This window comes from Actinia tenebrosa, unplaced genomic scaffold (genome assembly GCF_029948245.1).
Source record: "Actinia tenebrosa isolate PJP-AT-01 unplaced genomic scaffold, QUT_ActTen_1.0 PGA_scaffold11__36_contigs__length_13525064, whole genome shotgun sequence".
NCBI classification, from domain to species: domain Eukaryota; kingdom Metazoa; phylum Cnidaria; class Anthozoa; order Actiniaria; family Actiniidae; genus Actinia; species Actinia tenebrosa.
The window spans coordinates 13,087,192-13,104,906 of record NW_028292571.1 but is presented as its reverse complement, the minus strand read 5'-3'; the positions used below and the strand labels follow the sequence as shown (position 1 = coordinate 13,104,906).

Here is a 17,715-nt window from a genome sequence, read left to right as displayed (position 1 = left end):
ATTTTTCTACAAATATATATTTGTGGAAATTGAATGGGCAGAACTGTGTTGAAATTTAAATAATGATAGATGTGTTGATCATCACAGTGAATGAGCGATCTAAGCGAACGCTGTAAAGAAAGACTTGAAAAAGATATATTTGCAAGAGATATTTGCAAGCTTACATCACGATCACGTAAAAAAAGTAGGGGAATACCCACGTGTCACGTGACACAACAAATTAAAAATCCCACCACGCGCCAAATCAGTTTCAAAACGAAAGTAGGTCCTTGTGAAAGTGGTTTATTCTTCTCTCATGCACAAAAAAAAAGGATTTCCTTTTTAATTGAACGTGGTTTTTATCAATGGCAGGCTTTGAGTGAGTTTAGGAAACCACTAAAGGTAATTATAAACCTTATTTTTATTTTATTTTACTGTAATTAGACAAGTTTTCTTCTGCGTAGTGAAGTATTGAATTTTTCGTGCGCTACGGTCGACGTTTCCTATTTGTTCGAGCTTGAAAGCTCTAACAAGACAAGAGTCGGGCATAAATCACGAACTATTAGCCTTTTTAGCATAAAATTGGCCATTATTTATCCAAGGAATCCTTTACAAACATCATTAGAAGCTTCTTCGCTTATTTGTTTAATAGCACGGCGCATTTTAACTTAAAAGTGTTTCAAACGGCTGAAATACGTAGGATTGAATTAAATATTAAACCAAGAATTTTAAATTTCATGACGCCTTTTCTTTAAAAAGAGTTAGAGACAATCCGTGTCGTCTGAAAAACGTCGTCATTCTTGGAAAAATAGGGCTTGTTTTCCAAAAATCCTCAAATTATATTTTTAAATGTAATCATGAATTTTAAAATCCACTTGAATATGTATATTTTTAATATACTCTTCCAAAGAATTTTTTTCGTGTTTATATATTCAATTGAAGTTTAAATATTTTAAAAAATAAGCAAAAAATAATAATAACTAAAGAGTACATTTAAAAAATAATTTTTAGGGGCACTTCCAACAACTTCGACCTTCAGGCCTAAAACTGCTCGCATTGGAATAATTCGTCTGTCAAGACAAGTGGTTGATTTTGACAAAGTTGGTCAATCTTCAGCAAGGCAAAATGCCAATAGATTTTATCTTGAGAATGGATTTGGTACATCGATAATGGTGCAGTTCATAGTTGGTATCAAAGATTCAGAGACTGATGAATTCTGGAATTGTCACATGAAGAATAAACGACGAATTCTAATAATCGTAAGATGATTTGCTATTTTCAGTATTGATTCTATAACATGAAGAGGATATTTGAATGGTAAAAGATTTTCATATGATTTGAGTGATGCATCTTGAAGATATCAAGGTTTATACTTCCAATATGTTAATAAGTGTGATGTCATTATAAGAATTTGAGTTTGCTTCTCATCGTTTTAAAAAAAATTGCAACACTGATTACTATGATAAAAAAAAATTTGCTAGTACCGTTTTCTATAAACCATGAGTAATGACAATGATGGTTATACACAGAATATTTTGCTGCCCAGAAACGTTTTGTATTGATGGGTTGCAATTTACATTCCCATAAGAGAGTCAAAAGACAAAAGCATGGCGGCCATTGTGGTGCCGTTAACAATGGATGCTAATAAGAAATCTTTTGTTAAATGGCACCTTAAACACTCCCCCGAGAGGCCGCAATGACGTAACGTGCAATCGAGGAATATTTAATCTTGCCTTAATTATGACATCACATTTATTAATTTGGAAATATAAACTTTGATTATTCAAGATGTATCACTGGAATCATATGAAATTCGTTTACCATTCAAATACTCACTTTATGTAGAATCTATACTGAAAATATAGAAATATAGATAAGTTATAGTGCTTGCAGGGAATGAGTTTATTCAGGGTGAAAGCCCTTGAAATTGAATTCGGAAAAATTATTTTCCCAATGTCGCTGGGAAATCGAACTCAGGATCTTCGGAATTGTACTACCAATGCTCTAACAGCTGAGCTAGAGGTCAGACTGAGAACAGGCCGGGGTGAAATAGATGTTAGGTCACGGTAATTTAATGATGCAAAGATGAGAATATGGTGTGGACCGTGTAGCACTTATGAAATACATGAAGATATAGATATATATAGATAAGTTATAGTGCTTGGGAACGAGGTTATTCCGGGCAAAAATATTGAGTTAGGTGGCTTAGCCACTTTAGTATAAATATTCATTATAAATATTACAAATAGAATCCGAGACGTCATAAAAACAAAGATAAAAGCGAATTAATTCAGACAATCAAACTTATAGTTTACTTTCATCAGATAATTTTCACAGGCTAAATCTCTGAGTATAGATCTTAGTTTACATGCATTGGGTTATTATTTAATTCAAGTAAAATAATAAAATCAGTTTGTATAATGCTGTTCATGCATTTAAACAGAATGCAACGTTTGTCTGAATCTTTAAGCTATTTTTAGAATACGTGCGCTGCGCATTTAGAATCTCAGTCTTTGAACATCAGATTAATTCATTTTTGAATTTCTAATTCATGGTGACTAATTTTCTTGCTATAACTCTTTGTTTAGAATAATGGGACATATTCCATTGAGGTGGATATTTCTCCAAATGGCCTTGTCTGTTTCCCACCAACTGATCAAAAACAGAATCAACTTCCCAACTACCAGAGGAATGAAAGGTGTATACTTCCTGTGGAAGAAGATGAGCCGTTAACATACCAAATCAAGATCAATCTTTATGAGAATCACAGTAATGGTTAGTAGTAGGTTGTTTTATATGCAGGGGAGGGGGGGGGGGGGGGTCAAGAAAGGATCATGGGGATGATCTGCTGAACAGGGTATAATCATGGTTTATTTTCAAGTTTCTGTCATAAGCAGGGTATCATGCAATATCACTCCTGTTCCAAGTTCTTCGTGAGTTTCCTGTCATATGCAGGGATTCAACTTTCATATTGACCGAAACTGGTTATCTAATGGTCATCGAAAAAACATATACGCATAGAGCTGACATATAACTAAAACAGGAACTCAGGGTGCAATTGATTATATCTTTTGTCATAAACAGGGTCTACAAAATTGATTTTTTTTTTGTCATAAATAGGGGTAAACCCCTTTCAGAATCCCAGCCGAACACCCCTACCCAAATCCTGGCACAGTACTCCCTCAGAATGGATCATGGGTAATGGGTCATAAGACATCAAAAAATAAAAAAACTGCTGCAAATGGCTGGCAAGGAACATGATGACACTTAATTAGCTAGTTTTTTTTGCTATTATAAGCTGTAAAATATTGGGAATTTGTTTAAAAATTAATGCAAAAAAACTTGAAAAATATGGTATCCATGAGCATAAAGATTGATTTGATATACAAGTAGGTTTGTAATTATGCATTAATTAATTTGAATAAAGTTTATAATAAAGTTCCTTGTGCACAGTGATTTTCTTGCAGATAAAAAGTCATCCTTTGTTTATTAAGTTGTTTCCATATTCATGTGTCGATCTTCTCATGCACAGCAGCCACAAAGAAATAAAATAATGTTACTCTGGGGAACGGCACAGATGGACGTCTGAAATGGAAAACCATTAATTAGAGCGAAGTCATTTTAAACCCGTGCAATATATATTAGACTTATGCACGTTTGTAGACCCAAATTCCATTGTTTTCTTTTGTTTGAATTTGATTAGAGTGAAGTCACTAAACCCGTGCAATAGATATTAGACTAATACACATTAGTAGACCCTAATTCCATTGTTTCCTTTTGTGTGAATTTGATTTATACACATTGACTAGCCTTTTTTTATTTCACTGTTTAATTAAATGCCTTTACTCCATGCCAAAGCTAAACAGGTCTATTTTCTCTTGAATTTTAGGAAAAACACTTCTTGATTGTGATACGTATCATGTTAGTACTCATGAGAGGAACCATGATGTCTTTGATTATCAAGAAGGATGAAATATCACTGAAGTTGAAAGACCCCAGCTGAAAATTAAAATGACAGGTCATGAAATTTTTGTGATTGTATAACTTGCAGTGATAGGATCTCTGTGCCAGTACAGCATAGAGTATACAAAATTAGGTTATGCAATATGTGCATAGTAACAGATCCAGGATCTAAGTATAGAGTAGACAGGGGTAGGGTCAGACAGAGGGGTAGTATCAAGCAGAGGGTGATCATGAGGAACAGCAGAGTAAGAGAGTCAGGCAGAGGGGACTAGTGTCAGGCAGAGTCGGTGTCAGGCATAGGGGGAGAGTCTGGCAGAGGGATAGTGTCAAGCAGATTAGGGGGAGGAACAGGTAGGTAAGAGGGTCAGGCAGAGGGGAAAGGTTAAAGCAGAGGAGGTGGGTCAGACAGGGGGGAGGGTCAGGCAGAAGGGGAGGGTCAGGCAGAGGGGGAGGTTCAGGCAGAGGAGGAGGGTCAGGCAGAAGGGTAGGGTCAGGCAGAGTAGGAGGGTCAGGCAGAGGTATAGGCCAGAGAAGGAGGGTCAGGCAGAGAGGTAGGGCTGGGCATGTGCATGTGCAGCAGAGGGACATCTGCCTTTGATGATAAGTTTTGGCCTTGGTCTTGGTTTAGTTTAGCTCGGGTTTTTAACAGCTGGGTAAGAGAAGACACATGAATACAGTTGATGAGAATGGTTTGAAATGCAAAACCATTACACCCAAGGCAAAGCATATGAAGGTCTAATTGGTTCTTTTAACTCATTTTTAGGTATTCTGGCGAATGATATTGGAAAAAAAATCATAATGCACTTCCAAAACTTGGGCGATAATGGTAATAAAATAAAGAAAATTATTTAAGAAATGACTCATGCTTATTAAGCAATGTTGATTCTGAATTTCTTTGAATTTGATTTTCTTTCTTTTTCTTTCTTTCTTTCGATCTTCTCTTTTTTTCTCTTTCATTTCTGGAGTTCATTTTGACTCATTTGCTCGTTTTTGCAAGGGGGTGGTCACGTGACCTGTTAGTGCCAGTTGTCTTTTGTCTCTTGAACCTTTCCCCTCAGTCTTTTGAAGCCCCATATATTTTTTGCTTTGCTACCGCCCTGAACCTGGAAAATCAAGATCTGGAATCCAAGACACACTCACATTAAGTGTGGAATGTAATATATTGACTACTAGATAGTCCTGTTATTGCCCTTAGTATCTTTATCTCTCTTATCTGGAATTAATATACTAGCTTGCAGATCAGGTAGTGCTTACCATTTAACCCAATTCATTTTGTTGGAAATTCGTTTGCTAATGTAAGAAAACAGCGGAAGACTTTGACTTCCGGCAAGTGGTACACCCGTTTACCGGAAGAACTAAAACGAGCGGGAAAAGTGGATTACTTTCCTATCCGAATGACACACACCGTTTGCTTTTCGACAGGGAATTCCGGTTTTTCTTGATAAATGGTGAGCACCCCAAGTCAATATACTCTTGTTACTTCCCTACCACACATGCTTTCCTTCTTTTCCGGTTTTTTTTCTTTTCATTATTGGCAGATTATGTAATGAGTGACAATTCGATTTTTTGATCTAGGAATGTACCAACAGTTTTATGTGGAGCAAATAAAACTGCTCCAAGGTCTTAAATTGCTTGAAGAAAAATTTGGAGAAGATTATTACAAGGACCTTCGACTGTCTGTTGAGTTAGAGGTATGTTATGTTAGGGGACCTTTCATATTTTTATCGAGGACTCTGAGTGGGTGGCGGGTAGTAGGCATATCTGCACCCTATTCAAGAATTTGGACCCCCACTCCGTTGTTGCCGCATAAGATAATGGTTGTGCTACTCGGATTTGTTTGTGGCACGCCCTCTAGAGCCTGATGTCCTTGGGAAGCTCTCGTATTGTTACCGCGGGTTTTGGATATTATTACTACTGTTGCTGCTGTTGTTGTTGTCGTTTCAGCTTTTTTTATTGCTGCTATTTCTTGAAAGCTGTTGTTGTTGTTGTTGCGTACTGTTGTTGTTGTTCTTGCTGCTGCTGCATTCTTGTGCAACTACTGTTGTTGCTACTTTTCTTAAAAGCTATCGTTGTCATTGCGGTCTCCTTTGCTGAAAATTGTTGGTGTTGCTGACGTCGCTGTCTATTGCTAATGGGTATTCTTTATGTGTTCTTAATCTTCAGGAAAGTATTATACTGTTTGGTCAAAACAAGTTGGATGAATGCGAAAACACTGCTATGAGGGTGTTTGAACGTTCAATGAACTCACCGAACGGCCGCTTTTTAATGGCTAAGGCCCATTACATTATTTCTGCTGTTTTCAGACAACGGGGAGTCTTTAAAAGGGGTGAAGAACACATGGAAATCTCCACCGAGGTAAGACATTAACTTCTGCTGGATATAAGCTACTATTGCAACAGAACTTTTGCCATTGACTTCTGCCTAGCCTTCATAACTTTCGATGTCACAATTGTGTGTCACAATTCCTTCCTTCCTTCCTTCCTTGCTTAAGCTTTCATTCCAAATTCGTTCGTTCGTGGGTTCATTTGTTCTTTCTTTTATTTCTTCGTGGTTGGATTGTTCCTTTCATTTCATTTCTACCATCTTTCTTCCTGATAGACATCCTTTGCTTTCTTTCTTTCGTTACTCTTTTACTTCCTATCGGTATAGTTATTTGTTGAAATATTTTCCTGTTTCCAGTTACTCGAAGCAATAGAAGTATGTGAAGAAACGGCTGTCAATCAGTACAATTGGGCGGCATTATTAGCTGAGATGTCAGCCAAGGCTCCTTTATCGATTTGCGAGAAGGAGGAAGCTGAATATCGATTTGAAAACACTCAGTTGCATTGGAGAAACCAGGCACAGAACAACACGAACCGATGCCCAATGAGGACACGAACAAGAGAAATAAATTACCATTTGAAAACGTCCAGGCAGAGATGTCCTGATATGAGGTATGTCCACGGGTTGAGCATGAGTGCCCTTCAAATACCCCATCTCCAACCGCTGTGGTCGTGTGCTCAATCTGCCATCATATAATAATAATAGTGATGATGATGATAACGCCGATATTGGTGCCGATGATGATGATATTGGTGATGGTCATGATAAGTTTGATAATTTAGAGTTGATACTAGCCACTCAATCAGCCACCCGTTCCTAAACCATCCACGTGCTAAATCAGTTACGCATTAATGGATTGCATTTTCTCTTGATCCCATAGCCAACAAGTGTCTGAAAAGGCACTAGCCAAAGCATCTCGAGCCATCGACTACGTGGAACTTAATCTCTTGAATGACTGTTCCAAGAGGCATCGAGTGACTTTTTTCATTGCCAAATCAGATTACCATATACGTAGGACATCAATGAATGGATCGGTTTACACGGCTGAAGTTATAAAAGGAGATGCTAAGACTGGTGAGTTTTTTGCTTGGTACTACTTGCTCTACTGTATTGTATATAACGGTCTGAACCAAGGAGAATGAATGTTAATCGAAGTACTATGATCATCCGGGTGGATGTAGTCGTGAGAAGGACTGTTTGATGTGACTGACGTTTGGACAACCTAAGCATGAAGTAATCTTTAGAGTCCAGTGAAGAATAAAGTCAGATTGGTCATATTTATACTTTATATTTATAATACTTCGGTTAACATCCCTCTTCCACATACCACCACTAGTACTGTTATCATAATCTTAACTTCAAAACTACTAGAGCACTACTTACTCCACTACCAGTAACCAATATCACTAGCAATATCTAAGTACACCACACTACTACTAACTAATCATTCTGTGGTACCACTATCAATTCCACCATCACTTACTCTTCTGCCGTCATTACTCTCGCCTAAGCTCATTGCCACTGCTACCTGTTTCTTACTGCTACTTGTACACGCAGGGACCTGTGCAGGCGCTTCATGGGGGGGAGGGGGGTTCATTTGGTGCAAATAACAAAATCAGTAGTGATGCACGATATTTTACGTAATATTGCAATGTATGAATCACAATATATTTTAAACTTTACAAAATGGTGATTCTCTACACACTTAATCAACTAAGGGGGCGGGGGGTTCCGAAACCCATTCCCTACACACGCCCCTGTGTAGCATGTACACCTTTCTTGCATTCTACATGGTTTCAACGAAGCTGAGACCCTAATAACAGTCTTTGCTCACAGCCGCTTTGATTCTCGAATCAGCCCTGGCCATTGCCATAGAACTGAATCTTTTCAAAGAGATTGAAGGGATCGAAGATAGATTGAGGAACATTAATCTATTAATGGAAACCAACTGGCAGTCTCAAAACCAACCGCATTCTTCCAGAGCAATAGTGCCAGTGGAAAGAGAAGATGAGTCCATAGACGGTTTGCTGGAAGAGTTGGCCAGGCGGTCGCTTGAACTAACAACGGATTAACGTGAACCAGAATGGGGCGGTTTAGCGTTCAAGTGAACCAGAATGGGGCTCTAGAGGTAAAGTGTTGGCTACCGTGTAGCCTGAGAGTGGAACTAGATTATGCGTCCATAGTCAACCTACTGTTAGGGTTGACAAGGCGGTCACTCGAACTAACAACGGATTAACGTGAACCAGAATGGGGCTCTAGAGTTAAAGTGTTGTCTACCTTGTAGCCTGAGAGTGGAACTAGATTATGGGCCCATAGTCGACCTACTGTTAGGGCTGGCCACGCGTTCACTCGAACAAACAACGGATTAACGTGAATCACTATTCTAGCAAGCCGAAGGTATCTGAAGTCTGCACGCCTCTAGAAGAGCGATATCTGGGAACCAATTGAGAGAGACAAATAGACTTGATAGACTTTATTGACCAGAAAGTAGTCACACGAATTAGTAAGTAGATTAGTGTATTTACTCAAGGGACCGAGAGAAAAACTCTAAGGAACTCCACGTTTTTCTGGTGAACCTCTTTCTTATTTAAAAAAGGAGATATATTTAAAACGTTTTTATTTTGTTCTTCTCATTGAGTTTATTTACCCAAGGGTCCGAGATACAAACTCTGAGGAACTCCACGTTTTTTAGATGAACCTCTTTCTTATAGAGTGCATTCAGTCAAACTGTTGTATAGTTAGATAAATGTATCTAACTTAGATAACTATTTAGTTGACGTCACCTAAAATAGTAAAAGTGCGCCAAATAACGGTCATACCTATCCATAGAATGAGTGAATAGACATTCATTTTTATCATCGTTTCTTCCCCTAATCTCAGTAGCTGCATGTTTACTTGTAGTTTCAAAATTATTTGAGGTCAGCTAAAATAGTAAATAACTTATCTAATTTAGGTGACGTCAACTATTCAGCTGTTTGACTAAATACATTCTGAAAGAGAAGAAAATTTTAAAAACATGTTCATTTTAATTTTGTTAAAGTATTTTAGTGTATTTACAAAGACACTGAACTCTGAGGAACTCAACGTGTTTTTGATGAACCTATTTCTTATAATCTAAGAGATGAAAAATATTTATAACTTATTATATTTATAATATACTTCTTATTGGACTGTGCATACTTTTTAACGTATTTACTCAAGGGTCCGATAGACAAACTCTGATGAACTCCATACGTTTTTCTGTAGAGCTTCTTTCTTGAAGTCTAAAAGATAAAAAAATAATATTTTAAAAAGCAAGTTCTTTACTTTAAAAGTTTAATATACAGTATTGTGCTTCTTATTGAATTGTATATAGTTTATTTAATAGTGTATTTACTATGAAAAGTCCGAAAGAAAATCTGTTTTCCTGATGTTCCTGAACAATAGAAATCCAGGCCTAGCTAATTAACTTTTTTCCGAACAATACTTCTTTTGTAAATAATCATTACACCTCTTGTATATAAATATCACATTAATAGGAATATGTTTCATTAAAGTCTGTCTGATGAGTGCGTAAGCACGAAACTCGTAGTTACAGTGAACATGTCTCGTCTTTAATCTAATCTTTACTATATATCTATTGCTCTGCATCCCTACGCATCGAGCACTGTTTCACCAGTATAGACCACATTACATACTTTGTTATATATATATATATATATATAACCTGTTTTATGAAAAGGTACCCCTCCCCCCACCCCCTAACATCAGCACACTTAGGGGGTCTGAATTTCACACTGGAATGCGTTGCTAGTGAAAGGTCAATTCCTGTTTTAGCGGTTTGTGCACACCCCTAGCTCTGTCACTGCTTCCCTTCACCTTCCCATACCCTCCCTCTTCTCTCTTACCTTAATAATCTTGTCAGTTTGTCAGGTGTGCATGCATGCACTGACTAAGTGTTGGGCCTGGGAGAATAACAAAAAAACAACAAAACTAATTAGAGCCTTAAGCTAAGCTTGGCTCTGAGATTGGAAAGCTTTGCAGAGGCAGTGGGGAATTAAGCGTTGACGTCAGAACTAGGCATGGCTGATCTGATTCTATGCCTTTGAAAAAGTGCAATGTTTCCTAAATCAAATGGCATAGCATGCAAATGCTTGAAGACCAACAACCAAACGAGAATACTTAAATAGCTGCAAACCACAGAGAGGCACCAATTATTAATATTGTTTTTGGCCAGCCATGCATGGCCCAATCGGCTTATTTGTGCACATTTACTGCTCGAAAATCATCTATTCTGGGTAAGAAGTGAAAAATTCAGACATGAATTTCAAAAACTAAGCTCTAGAGGAAACTCCTTCAGCCTTAACTTCCCTCGAATGGCTCAGAGTAGGTTTGGAATTCTAGAATCAAACTGAATTTGTGACACCCTAGGCTCTTTCGGGCAAGTCCTGGACCAAGAGTGAAGAGTAAGTTCTGGAGGGGAATGGGCGTCCCAGCATAGTGACCTTCTGTTAAAAGAGGTTATATATATATATATATATATATATATACAGCGATATGCAGAAATTCTGATCCATATATATATATATATATGAGCAATCAATATTGGATATAAAAGTCCATGTTCATATTCATCGAACGATAAATGTCTAAAAGTCAGTTATATTCAATGTAATAGTCAATGTTAATATTTAGTAAGTGTATGATCTATATTTTATAATATATTAAGCAGATTGAAATAGGTTGGTTTTTTAACTTGTTTTGTTTTCAAACTTGTCCAAAGTATTACACATACAAATGGGTGTAGGTAGTTCATTCCAGATTTTTGATTCAGCAAAACATGTTGAGAGTGATCGATTTCACAGCTCAGGCAAAGGTGGATCCAGCCAAAACTTTAGGGGGGGGGGGGGGGGGGAGCTAATTGAGTTTCTTCCGTCAACACGGAAAACAATAAAAAGGCTTTTAATTCTTCAGTTTTTTTTGTTTTTTTTTGCTGCAGAGGAGGGGCTAAAGCCCCTTTTGCTCCCCCCGGATCCGCCCTTGTCAGGCTCCCCTGGCAAAGGCCAGAGCGAGGTTTTTGCAAAGGAAAAACGTAGAATAACCCTCGAACACAGAAGAGGAACTGACGAACCAACAAGAAATTCTACTAAAAAGAATTAAACATACCACAAAGAGACAAAGAAAAGGAACAAAATTCATTAAAAAATGCATCTATTAAATAATACAATAAAATAAACCAATGGGATTTACTAGTGGCATATCTGAAAATTCAGTCAATTTAGAAAATCCGGAGAAAAACCCTAAAGCAAAGGAGAACATTAACGAACAAACTACTCAAACCGAAACCTAAGTCCGGGAACTACATCTAATAATAAATAGATAACAATAATAGTAATAGATTCTATTTAGTAATCGGGTTCTTATTCATTATTTTATAAACTATATAAACTATTATAGGGCTAGTCGGCATTGATCTTCATATTTATCTGCGCTTAGTTTTAATACTAATGATCTTACGTTAGTTCTAATAATATCTTGGTAGATTGTTGACCTGTCATAATTTGAAAAGATAAATGTAATCGCACACCGTAGCACCTCTTTTGCATAAAAGCTTAAAGTTAATCAGCCATGTATTCTCCAGAGCTTTCACTGGAAGCCTTATGGTAACTGATCAATTATAACATATTTGGTTGTATTCTCTTTCACCATACTACACATTATGCCCTTATTATGCGTACTTTCTTGCGCATGCGCAAAGCCCACATTCCAAAGAAAACCATTGTTATGCAAATAGGAAACAGGTATATAATGTGAACGCCGGACAGACCAGGCCTCTCCTTTCTTTGTGCCAGCGCACAAGGTAAGCTCACGTTCCTTGCTCGTTTTACTTGATACAATTTTGTAAACGAGTTGACTATTAACGGAACTTTGTTCCTATGCCTTTATATTTCTCAGCAAGTTTGCCTGAAGAAAAATGCCGAAGACTACCGAAGAGTCTCTCCATGCAGATAATACGATTAATGCTGACGATTTGCCGCTTCTACAAGATGACGGTCCATCTTTGTCGACCGAGCTGTTCACAGAAGAGTCGCTGTCCTTCCTACAACAGAGATTAGGAATAGATTCCATCGTGTCGGCGATAGATGATCTGTCTAACCTCGTAAAGAGATCTCAAGACGTTAAGGTTGATGAACCATCACCTAAACGTGCTCGACTGAGCTATGATCCGAGTGCCTCACTCGGCGATTTGGCAAGCGATACATTATCTGACGACGCCGAATCTGAACTCTCGCCCTCCATCTTCGATGATCAAGAGAATAAAGGTCCCAAAGTCAAAGAAGCTTTGGCGAAACGAGTAAACGAATCGTTTACTACTAAACCTATTGAAGACAAGATGAAGCCTCTGCTTCAAAAATATCACACGCCTGAGAATTGCGAACTCTTGTGCGTGCCACGGGTGAATTCACCTTTGTGGAACGAGCTTCCACACAAAGCAAAATCTGTGGACCTTGGCGTCCAAGAAATACAAAAGATGATTGTTAAAACTGGTCAAGTTTTAGTGTCTTTGGCTGAATCAGCTATAAAGGCCAAGAAGGAGAAAGAACTCCTTGAACCACAAGAGCTCCTTGGAGCCCTTTCTGATGCTCTTGCATTCATTGGGAATGCTGGTTTTCAGACATCACTCAAGCGGCGAGATTTGCTCAAGGCTTCTCTCAGCAAAGACTACCAGTCTTTGTGTTCCGCTTCTACTCCAGTTACAACTCATCTCTTCGGAGATGACTTGTCTAAGAAAGTAGACGATATTGCTAAGGCGAACAGAATTGCCGTCAAGATCACCAAGAATCCTGATACTCGAGCAAGTGGTGGAAACAGAAACCGCAATCGTCAAGGACAAGGCTCTAAGGCCGATTTTTTGTCCTCAAAGCCGGGCCCAGTTCGGCGCAACAACAATTACAACAGATTCAATCAGAACCGCTCGACGCCTCGTTACGAGAAAAAATAGTCGACAGAGTCAGACACTGCTGCTCAGAAACACAAGTAAATGATGTAAGTGTTTCTCCTCTTGCTGGTAATCTAGCTCATAAAGTCCATAAATGGTGTAAGATCACCACAGACCCTTGGATTCTACAATCTATTCAAGGTTATCGTCTTGAATTCGAGACAAAACCACGGCAATTTCGTCGTCCGGTCTCTCGACCCCTTTCTGACTCAGATCACGCTTTAATTGCCTCTGAGGTCGAAAAATTGCTCTCTAAACGAGCGATCGTTAAAACGAACCATCTTTCAGATGAGTTTATCTCGAATTTATTCTTGGTTCCCAAAAAGACAGGTGATCTTAGACCAGTCATCAATCTTAAACCACTCAATGAGTCTGTTCGTACTATCCACTTTAAGATGGAAAGTATAGATTATGTCAAGCATTTGTTGCAACCAGGCGAATTTATGGCAACAATTGACTTAAAAGATGCTTATTTTAGTATTCCTATTCATCCTAATGACCGGAAATATTTACGGTTTACTTGGGAAAATTCGCTTTACGAGTTTTCATGTCTCCCGTTTGGGTATAAACTAGCCCCTCGTACATTTACGAAAATTCTCAAACCCGTCTATGCAGCCTTGAGATTCCGAGGCATTAGGGTTGTATTCTATATTGACGACACTTTGGTGATCGGCAAAACAGCAGAACAATGCTCTATTCATTCGCAAGAAGTGTGTGAATTTTTGACACGCTTGGGATACACCATAAACATTGCTAAATCCCAGCTCAACCCTTCGAAAACAATAACATTTCTTGGGTTTGTTATCGATTCAGAATCCATGACTATATCGCTTCCTGAAAGTAAGATTGAAAAGATTGTCTCTCATTGTAAACGGCTTTTATTGAACTCCGCTCCTACTGTTCGCGAGGTCGCCCAAGTTTCGGGTCTCTTAGTTTCTGCTTTCCGAGCTGTAAAGTATATGAAACTGTTCTATCGCTCGACCGAAATGTGCAAATCTGAGCTTATTTCTCGTGGCGTTTCTTTTGAAGACCCATGTCCACTGAGTGTCCAAGCACGCGACGATCTACAGTGGGTAATCCATAACATTGCTGATCATAACGGTTTAGCCTTGATTGCATCCGCACCCGATATCACTATAGCATGTGACGCTAGTGGTGCGGGTTGGGGAGCGTGTTGTAATACACTTAACACAGGTGGTTTGTGGTCTCTAACCGAAACCACTCATCACATTAATTATCTCGAAACCTTAGCGGCGTTTTTCGCTCTGAAATGTTTCACTAAAGAATTGCGCAATGCTCATGTCCAGTTACAAATCGATAATACGACGGCCGTTTATTATATTAACAACATGGGTGGAATTCACTCTCCCGCTATTAATCAGCTATCAAGAACTATCTGGGAATGGTGTATAGCTAGAAACCTAATGCTCAGTGCCGTCCATGTTTCGGGTATTCATAACGAAACTGCGGACTTTAACTCTCGCCACTTTAATGATAGAACGGAATGGAGCCTCCATCCCACTGTGTTTAAGTGGTTGTCGCAGGCAACGTTCGATCCTGATATAGATCTCTTTGCTTCGCGCCTGAACGCCAAAGTGCGTCGTTTTGCGTCGTGGTCACCAGATCCGTCGGCTTTTGCATGTGACGCATTTTCTCTAGTTTGGAAAGATTTTAATGCGTACGCCTTTCCTCCTTTTAGCCTTATTGCAAGAGTTCTAATCCAACTGAAGAGAGACAAGGTCCAACGTGTTACTCGTAACCCCAGTGTGGCCTTCCCAGTCATGGTATCCCAGTCTTCTGGAAATGTCTACAGCTCGTCCAATTCTACTGCCCAGGTGGCACAATCTGCTGATCCTGCGTCACAACGACCAAGTCCACCCTCTTCGAGATCAGCTTCAACTGGCTGGTTGGACTGTGTCAGGCAACAGCTCGTTGACCAAGGCATTTCAAAAGACGCTGCCAAAGTTATCTGTCAGTCTTGGTCTCAGGGCACCTGCAAGCAATACAGTGCAGCCTGGCACTACTGGTGTAGCTGGTACGGTACTAGGTCGCTTGATTTATTTCAAGCACCTGTAACAGCCTTTCTGGATTTCCTTAATGATGTATTTAACGAAGGCAAAGCTTACAGAAGCTGAAAGAGTTGACCCTGAAGGTGGCCACCTTAATTGCTCTAGTTACTGCCCAAAGGTGCCAGTCACTTCATAAGCTCAGCCTCGATAACATGTCGGTCTATGAAGACAAGATCGTATTTCTAATAAAGGACCGTATTAAGACATCTCGACCAGGAAAGATTTTTCCAAAGGTCGAGATTCCACGCTTTGCTGAAAACATTAATTTGTGCCCACGTGCACATCTCTTGCATTATATTGCTCAAACTGAATCCCTAAGAACTTTGGATGAGGGTTCAGTGAATCAAATATTTATTTCATTTTGTAAGCCCCATAGGGCAGTTCGCTTGTGCTCCATAGCTCGTTGGCTTAAGAATGTGCTTCAGCAAGCCTCTGTAGACACATCAATCTATAAGGCTCATAGTTTTCGTTCCGCAGCTAGCTCTGCAGCCCTACTTAAAGGAGCCTCCATTTCAGATATTTTGAAGCTAGCTGACTGGTCGGCTGCCAGCACGTTTAAATAGGTTTTACAATAAACCTGTCGTCACTACAAGCAAATCTGTAGGTGCTATTGTCTTGTCATAATAATAAAGACTATGACCAGTACATTTTGATTGCATCTTCTTACTAATATCATTTGGCATCATGTCTTTAAACACGCATAATAAGGGCATAATGTGTAGTATGGTGAAAGAGAATTGAAAATTAGACAAGAGGTAGACTTACCTTGAAGGATAATTGTAATTCTATGAGCCATATGGAACATTATGACCTTATTTTCCCACCCGGGTCGGAGCATGATATATGACTTCCCAACCCCTACTAGTGTTATGATACCAAATGTTCTTGTTTGTTTTAATCTGCACATAAGAAAAGGAGAGGCCTGGTCTGTCCGGCGTTCACATTATATACCTGTTTGCTATTTGCATAACAATGGTTTTCTTTGGAATGTGGGCTTTGCGCATGCGCAAGAAAGTACGCATAATAAGGGCATAATGTTCCATATGGCTCATAGAATTACAATTATCCTTCAAGGTAAGTCTACCTCTTGTCTAATTTTCAATTCTTGATTATCGAATGCAGTTCATACGAGGAAATCTGTGCAAACAGATTAAAATAGCTTCACTATTTCAGAGTACTTTTATAAACCAAAGAGTGCTTTTGAAAATACAAAACGCTCTGCCAAGCTAACTACGTGTCATGCATCAGATCAGAGACAAAACATCGTAATAGATTATGAAGATTTTGGGCAAATGGATCGAAATTGAAGATATTGAAGATATACAAAAAATAGAGTCTTTTTTCTTTCTTTTTTTTGCATTGTCAATTTATTTTCGATTGCTTGGGGTGACACGGCGAGAGTGTTGGCAGAATATTATGGAATTATTTTTATACAAAGTGAACGCATTATATGATGGTCAAATCAGAAAGGAAAGGATAACGCTATCAAACTTTTTCATTAATTTATTTGGCTGAATTTTTTTTTCTCTTACGCAATGTGAATTATAGTCTGACAATGACGAGTCCTTGGCGTGATCGTGTCCGTGTTTATGCCATGTTTTGTGTAGTTTTGCCCAAACTCCACCTTTCTTGCAATCCGAACAGTTTTTTTATTTGAGTGAAACGAGAATTTGACAATCGTAGCAAGCGAGAGACGAAGTCGCGAGTGGTCGACTTGTCTTTCATGCAGGAAATTCAATTTGCGTTTCCAACCATGACGGAATTTAATACCTGGAGAGGTTTACTTGTGAATTCAATGCATACCACTATCTAAGCTTGTGCGTGATCTTAGCTTTGCCGAAATTTTATGGGAGGAGCTAAGAGGTTCACTTGTGAATTCAATGCATACCTATATCTAAACTTGTGCGTGATGTTAGCCTTGCTCGGAAATCTTATGGGAGGAGCTAAGAGGTTTACTTGTGAATATATAGAGGCTAGGCGCTCCGGGTTTGGTTCAAAACAATGATGCCATTATGTTATTGCTTTCCAGAGCCTTCACTCAAAATATTTGGTGCTTGACCGCTCAACCAAATTAAATTGACGAAGTTGGCCATTGCGACATCGTATGCCAGACATTATATGTATTTTTGTCGAGTAAAAAGGCCCAAGCTTCTCGATTTGCACAAGGAAACTTACTTCCAGGTAAGAAATCCATTTATTAGTGATAGTTTAGTTTGAATATCAAAGTTCAAATGGTTTAGATTTTGCTCGAGATGAGATAACATCGTGTATTTCCTTCTTGATGTTGTGTGTTTTCACTTCTAGAATACTGAAGAAAACCAACCAATTCATTAAGTCAGAGGTGCTTAAAGTTAAACTGAACATCTTGAAGTGAAGGTAAGGTGTGATTGTGGTCTCGCTGGA

General features: G+C 38.7%; 4 protein-coding genes across 10 annotated transcripts in view; all 4 read left to right on the top strand.

Moving 5' to 3' along the window:
- The window catches only part of LOC116287758 (uncharacterized), a 92,475-nt gene that overhangs the window by 59,541 nt on the left and 15,219 nt on the right, over window positions 1-17,715 (top strand). The window contains exons 1-2 of one of the 5 annotated variants that reach the window (XM_089027349.1): window positions 17,303-17,493; window positions 17,617-17,688. The exons of the other annotated variants lie outside the window; for them this stretch is intronic. The gene's annotated coding sequence lies outside the window, so the exon portion shown is untranslated. Of the gene's footprint in view, window positions 1-17,302; window positions 17,494-17,616; window positions 17,689-17,715 lie in introns of those variants that run through there. 5 annotated transcript variants of the gene reach the window in all.
- On the top strand, window positions 45-9,935 carry LOC116307198 (uncharacterized). Of its 3 annotated transcripts, XM_031717350.2 has the most exons (10): window positions 45-381; window positions 991-1,238; window positions 2,568-2,754; window positions 3,869-3,997; window positions 4,706-4,768; window positions 5,518-5,633; window positions 6,106-6,297; window positions 6,622-6,875; window positions 7,145-7,338; window positions 8,101-9,935. In XM_031717350.2, the coding sequence occupies exons 4-10, from the start codon at window positions 3,991-3,993 to the stop codon at window positions 8,334-8,336; spliced, it is 1,062 nt and encodes a 353-aa protein (XP_031573210.2). In that variant the 5' UTR covers window positions 45-381; window positions 991-1,238; window positions 2,568-2,754; window positions 3,869-3,990; the 3' UTR covers window positions 8,337-9,935. The 3 variants fall into 3 exon arrangements, with proteins under 3 accessions (XP_031573210.2, XP_031573209.2, XP_031573208.2); XM_031717349.2 differs by lacking the exons at window positions 45-381; window positions 991-1,238; window positions 2,568-2,754; window positions 3,869-3,997 and having other exon boundaries at window positions 4,432-4,768; window positions 8,122-9,935; XM_031717348.2 differs by lacking the exons at window positions 45-381; window positions 991-1,238; window positions 2,568-2,754; window positions 3,869-3,997 and having other exon boundaries at window positions 4,433-4,768.
- LOC148912620 (uncharacterized) lies at window positions 12,218-14,989 on the top strand. Its single transcript, XM_089027226.1, has 2 exons — window positions 12,218-13,290; window positions 14,943-14,989. The coding sequence occupies exon 1, from the start codon at window positions 12,218-12,220 to the stop codon at window positions 13,244-13,246; it is 1,029 nt and encodes a 342-aa protein (XP_088883352.1). The 3' UTR covers window positions 13,247-13,290; window positions 14,943-14,989.
- Window positions 13,639-15,378, top strand: LOC148912619 (uncharacterized). The gene has a single exon (XM_089027225.1). The coding sequence runs from the start codon at window positions 13,639-13,641 to the stop codon at window positions 15,376-15,378; it is 1,740 nt and encodes a 579-aa protein (XP_088883351.1).

Coding starts and splice junctions, on each gene's coding strand:
- LOC148912620 (XM_089027226.1), top strand. CDS start 12,218: ATGCCGAAGACTACCGAAGAGTCTCTCCATGCAGATAATACGATTAAT.
- LOC148912619 (XM_089027225.1), top strand. CDS start 13,639: ATGGAAAGTATAGATTATGTCAAGCATTTGTTGCAACCAGGCGAATTT.
- LOC116307198 (XM_031717348.2), top strand. CDS start 4,639: ATGCAAAACCATTACACCCAAGGCAAAGCATATGAAGGTCTAATTGGT. Junction 4,769..5,517: donor CCAAAACTTGGGCGATAATG/GTAATAAAATAA, acceptor TTTTTGATCTAG/GAATGTACCAACAGTTTTAT. Junction 5,634..6,105: donor GACTGTCTGTTGAGTTAGAG/GTATGTTATGTT, acceptor CTTAATCTTCAG/GAAAGTATTATACTGTTTGG.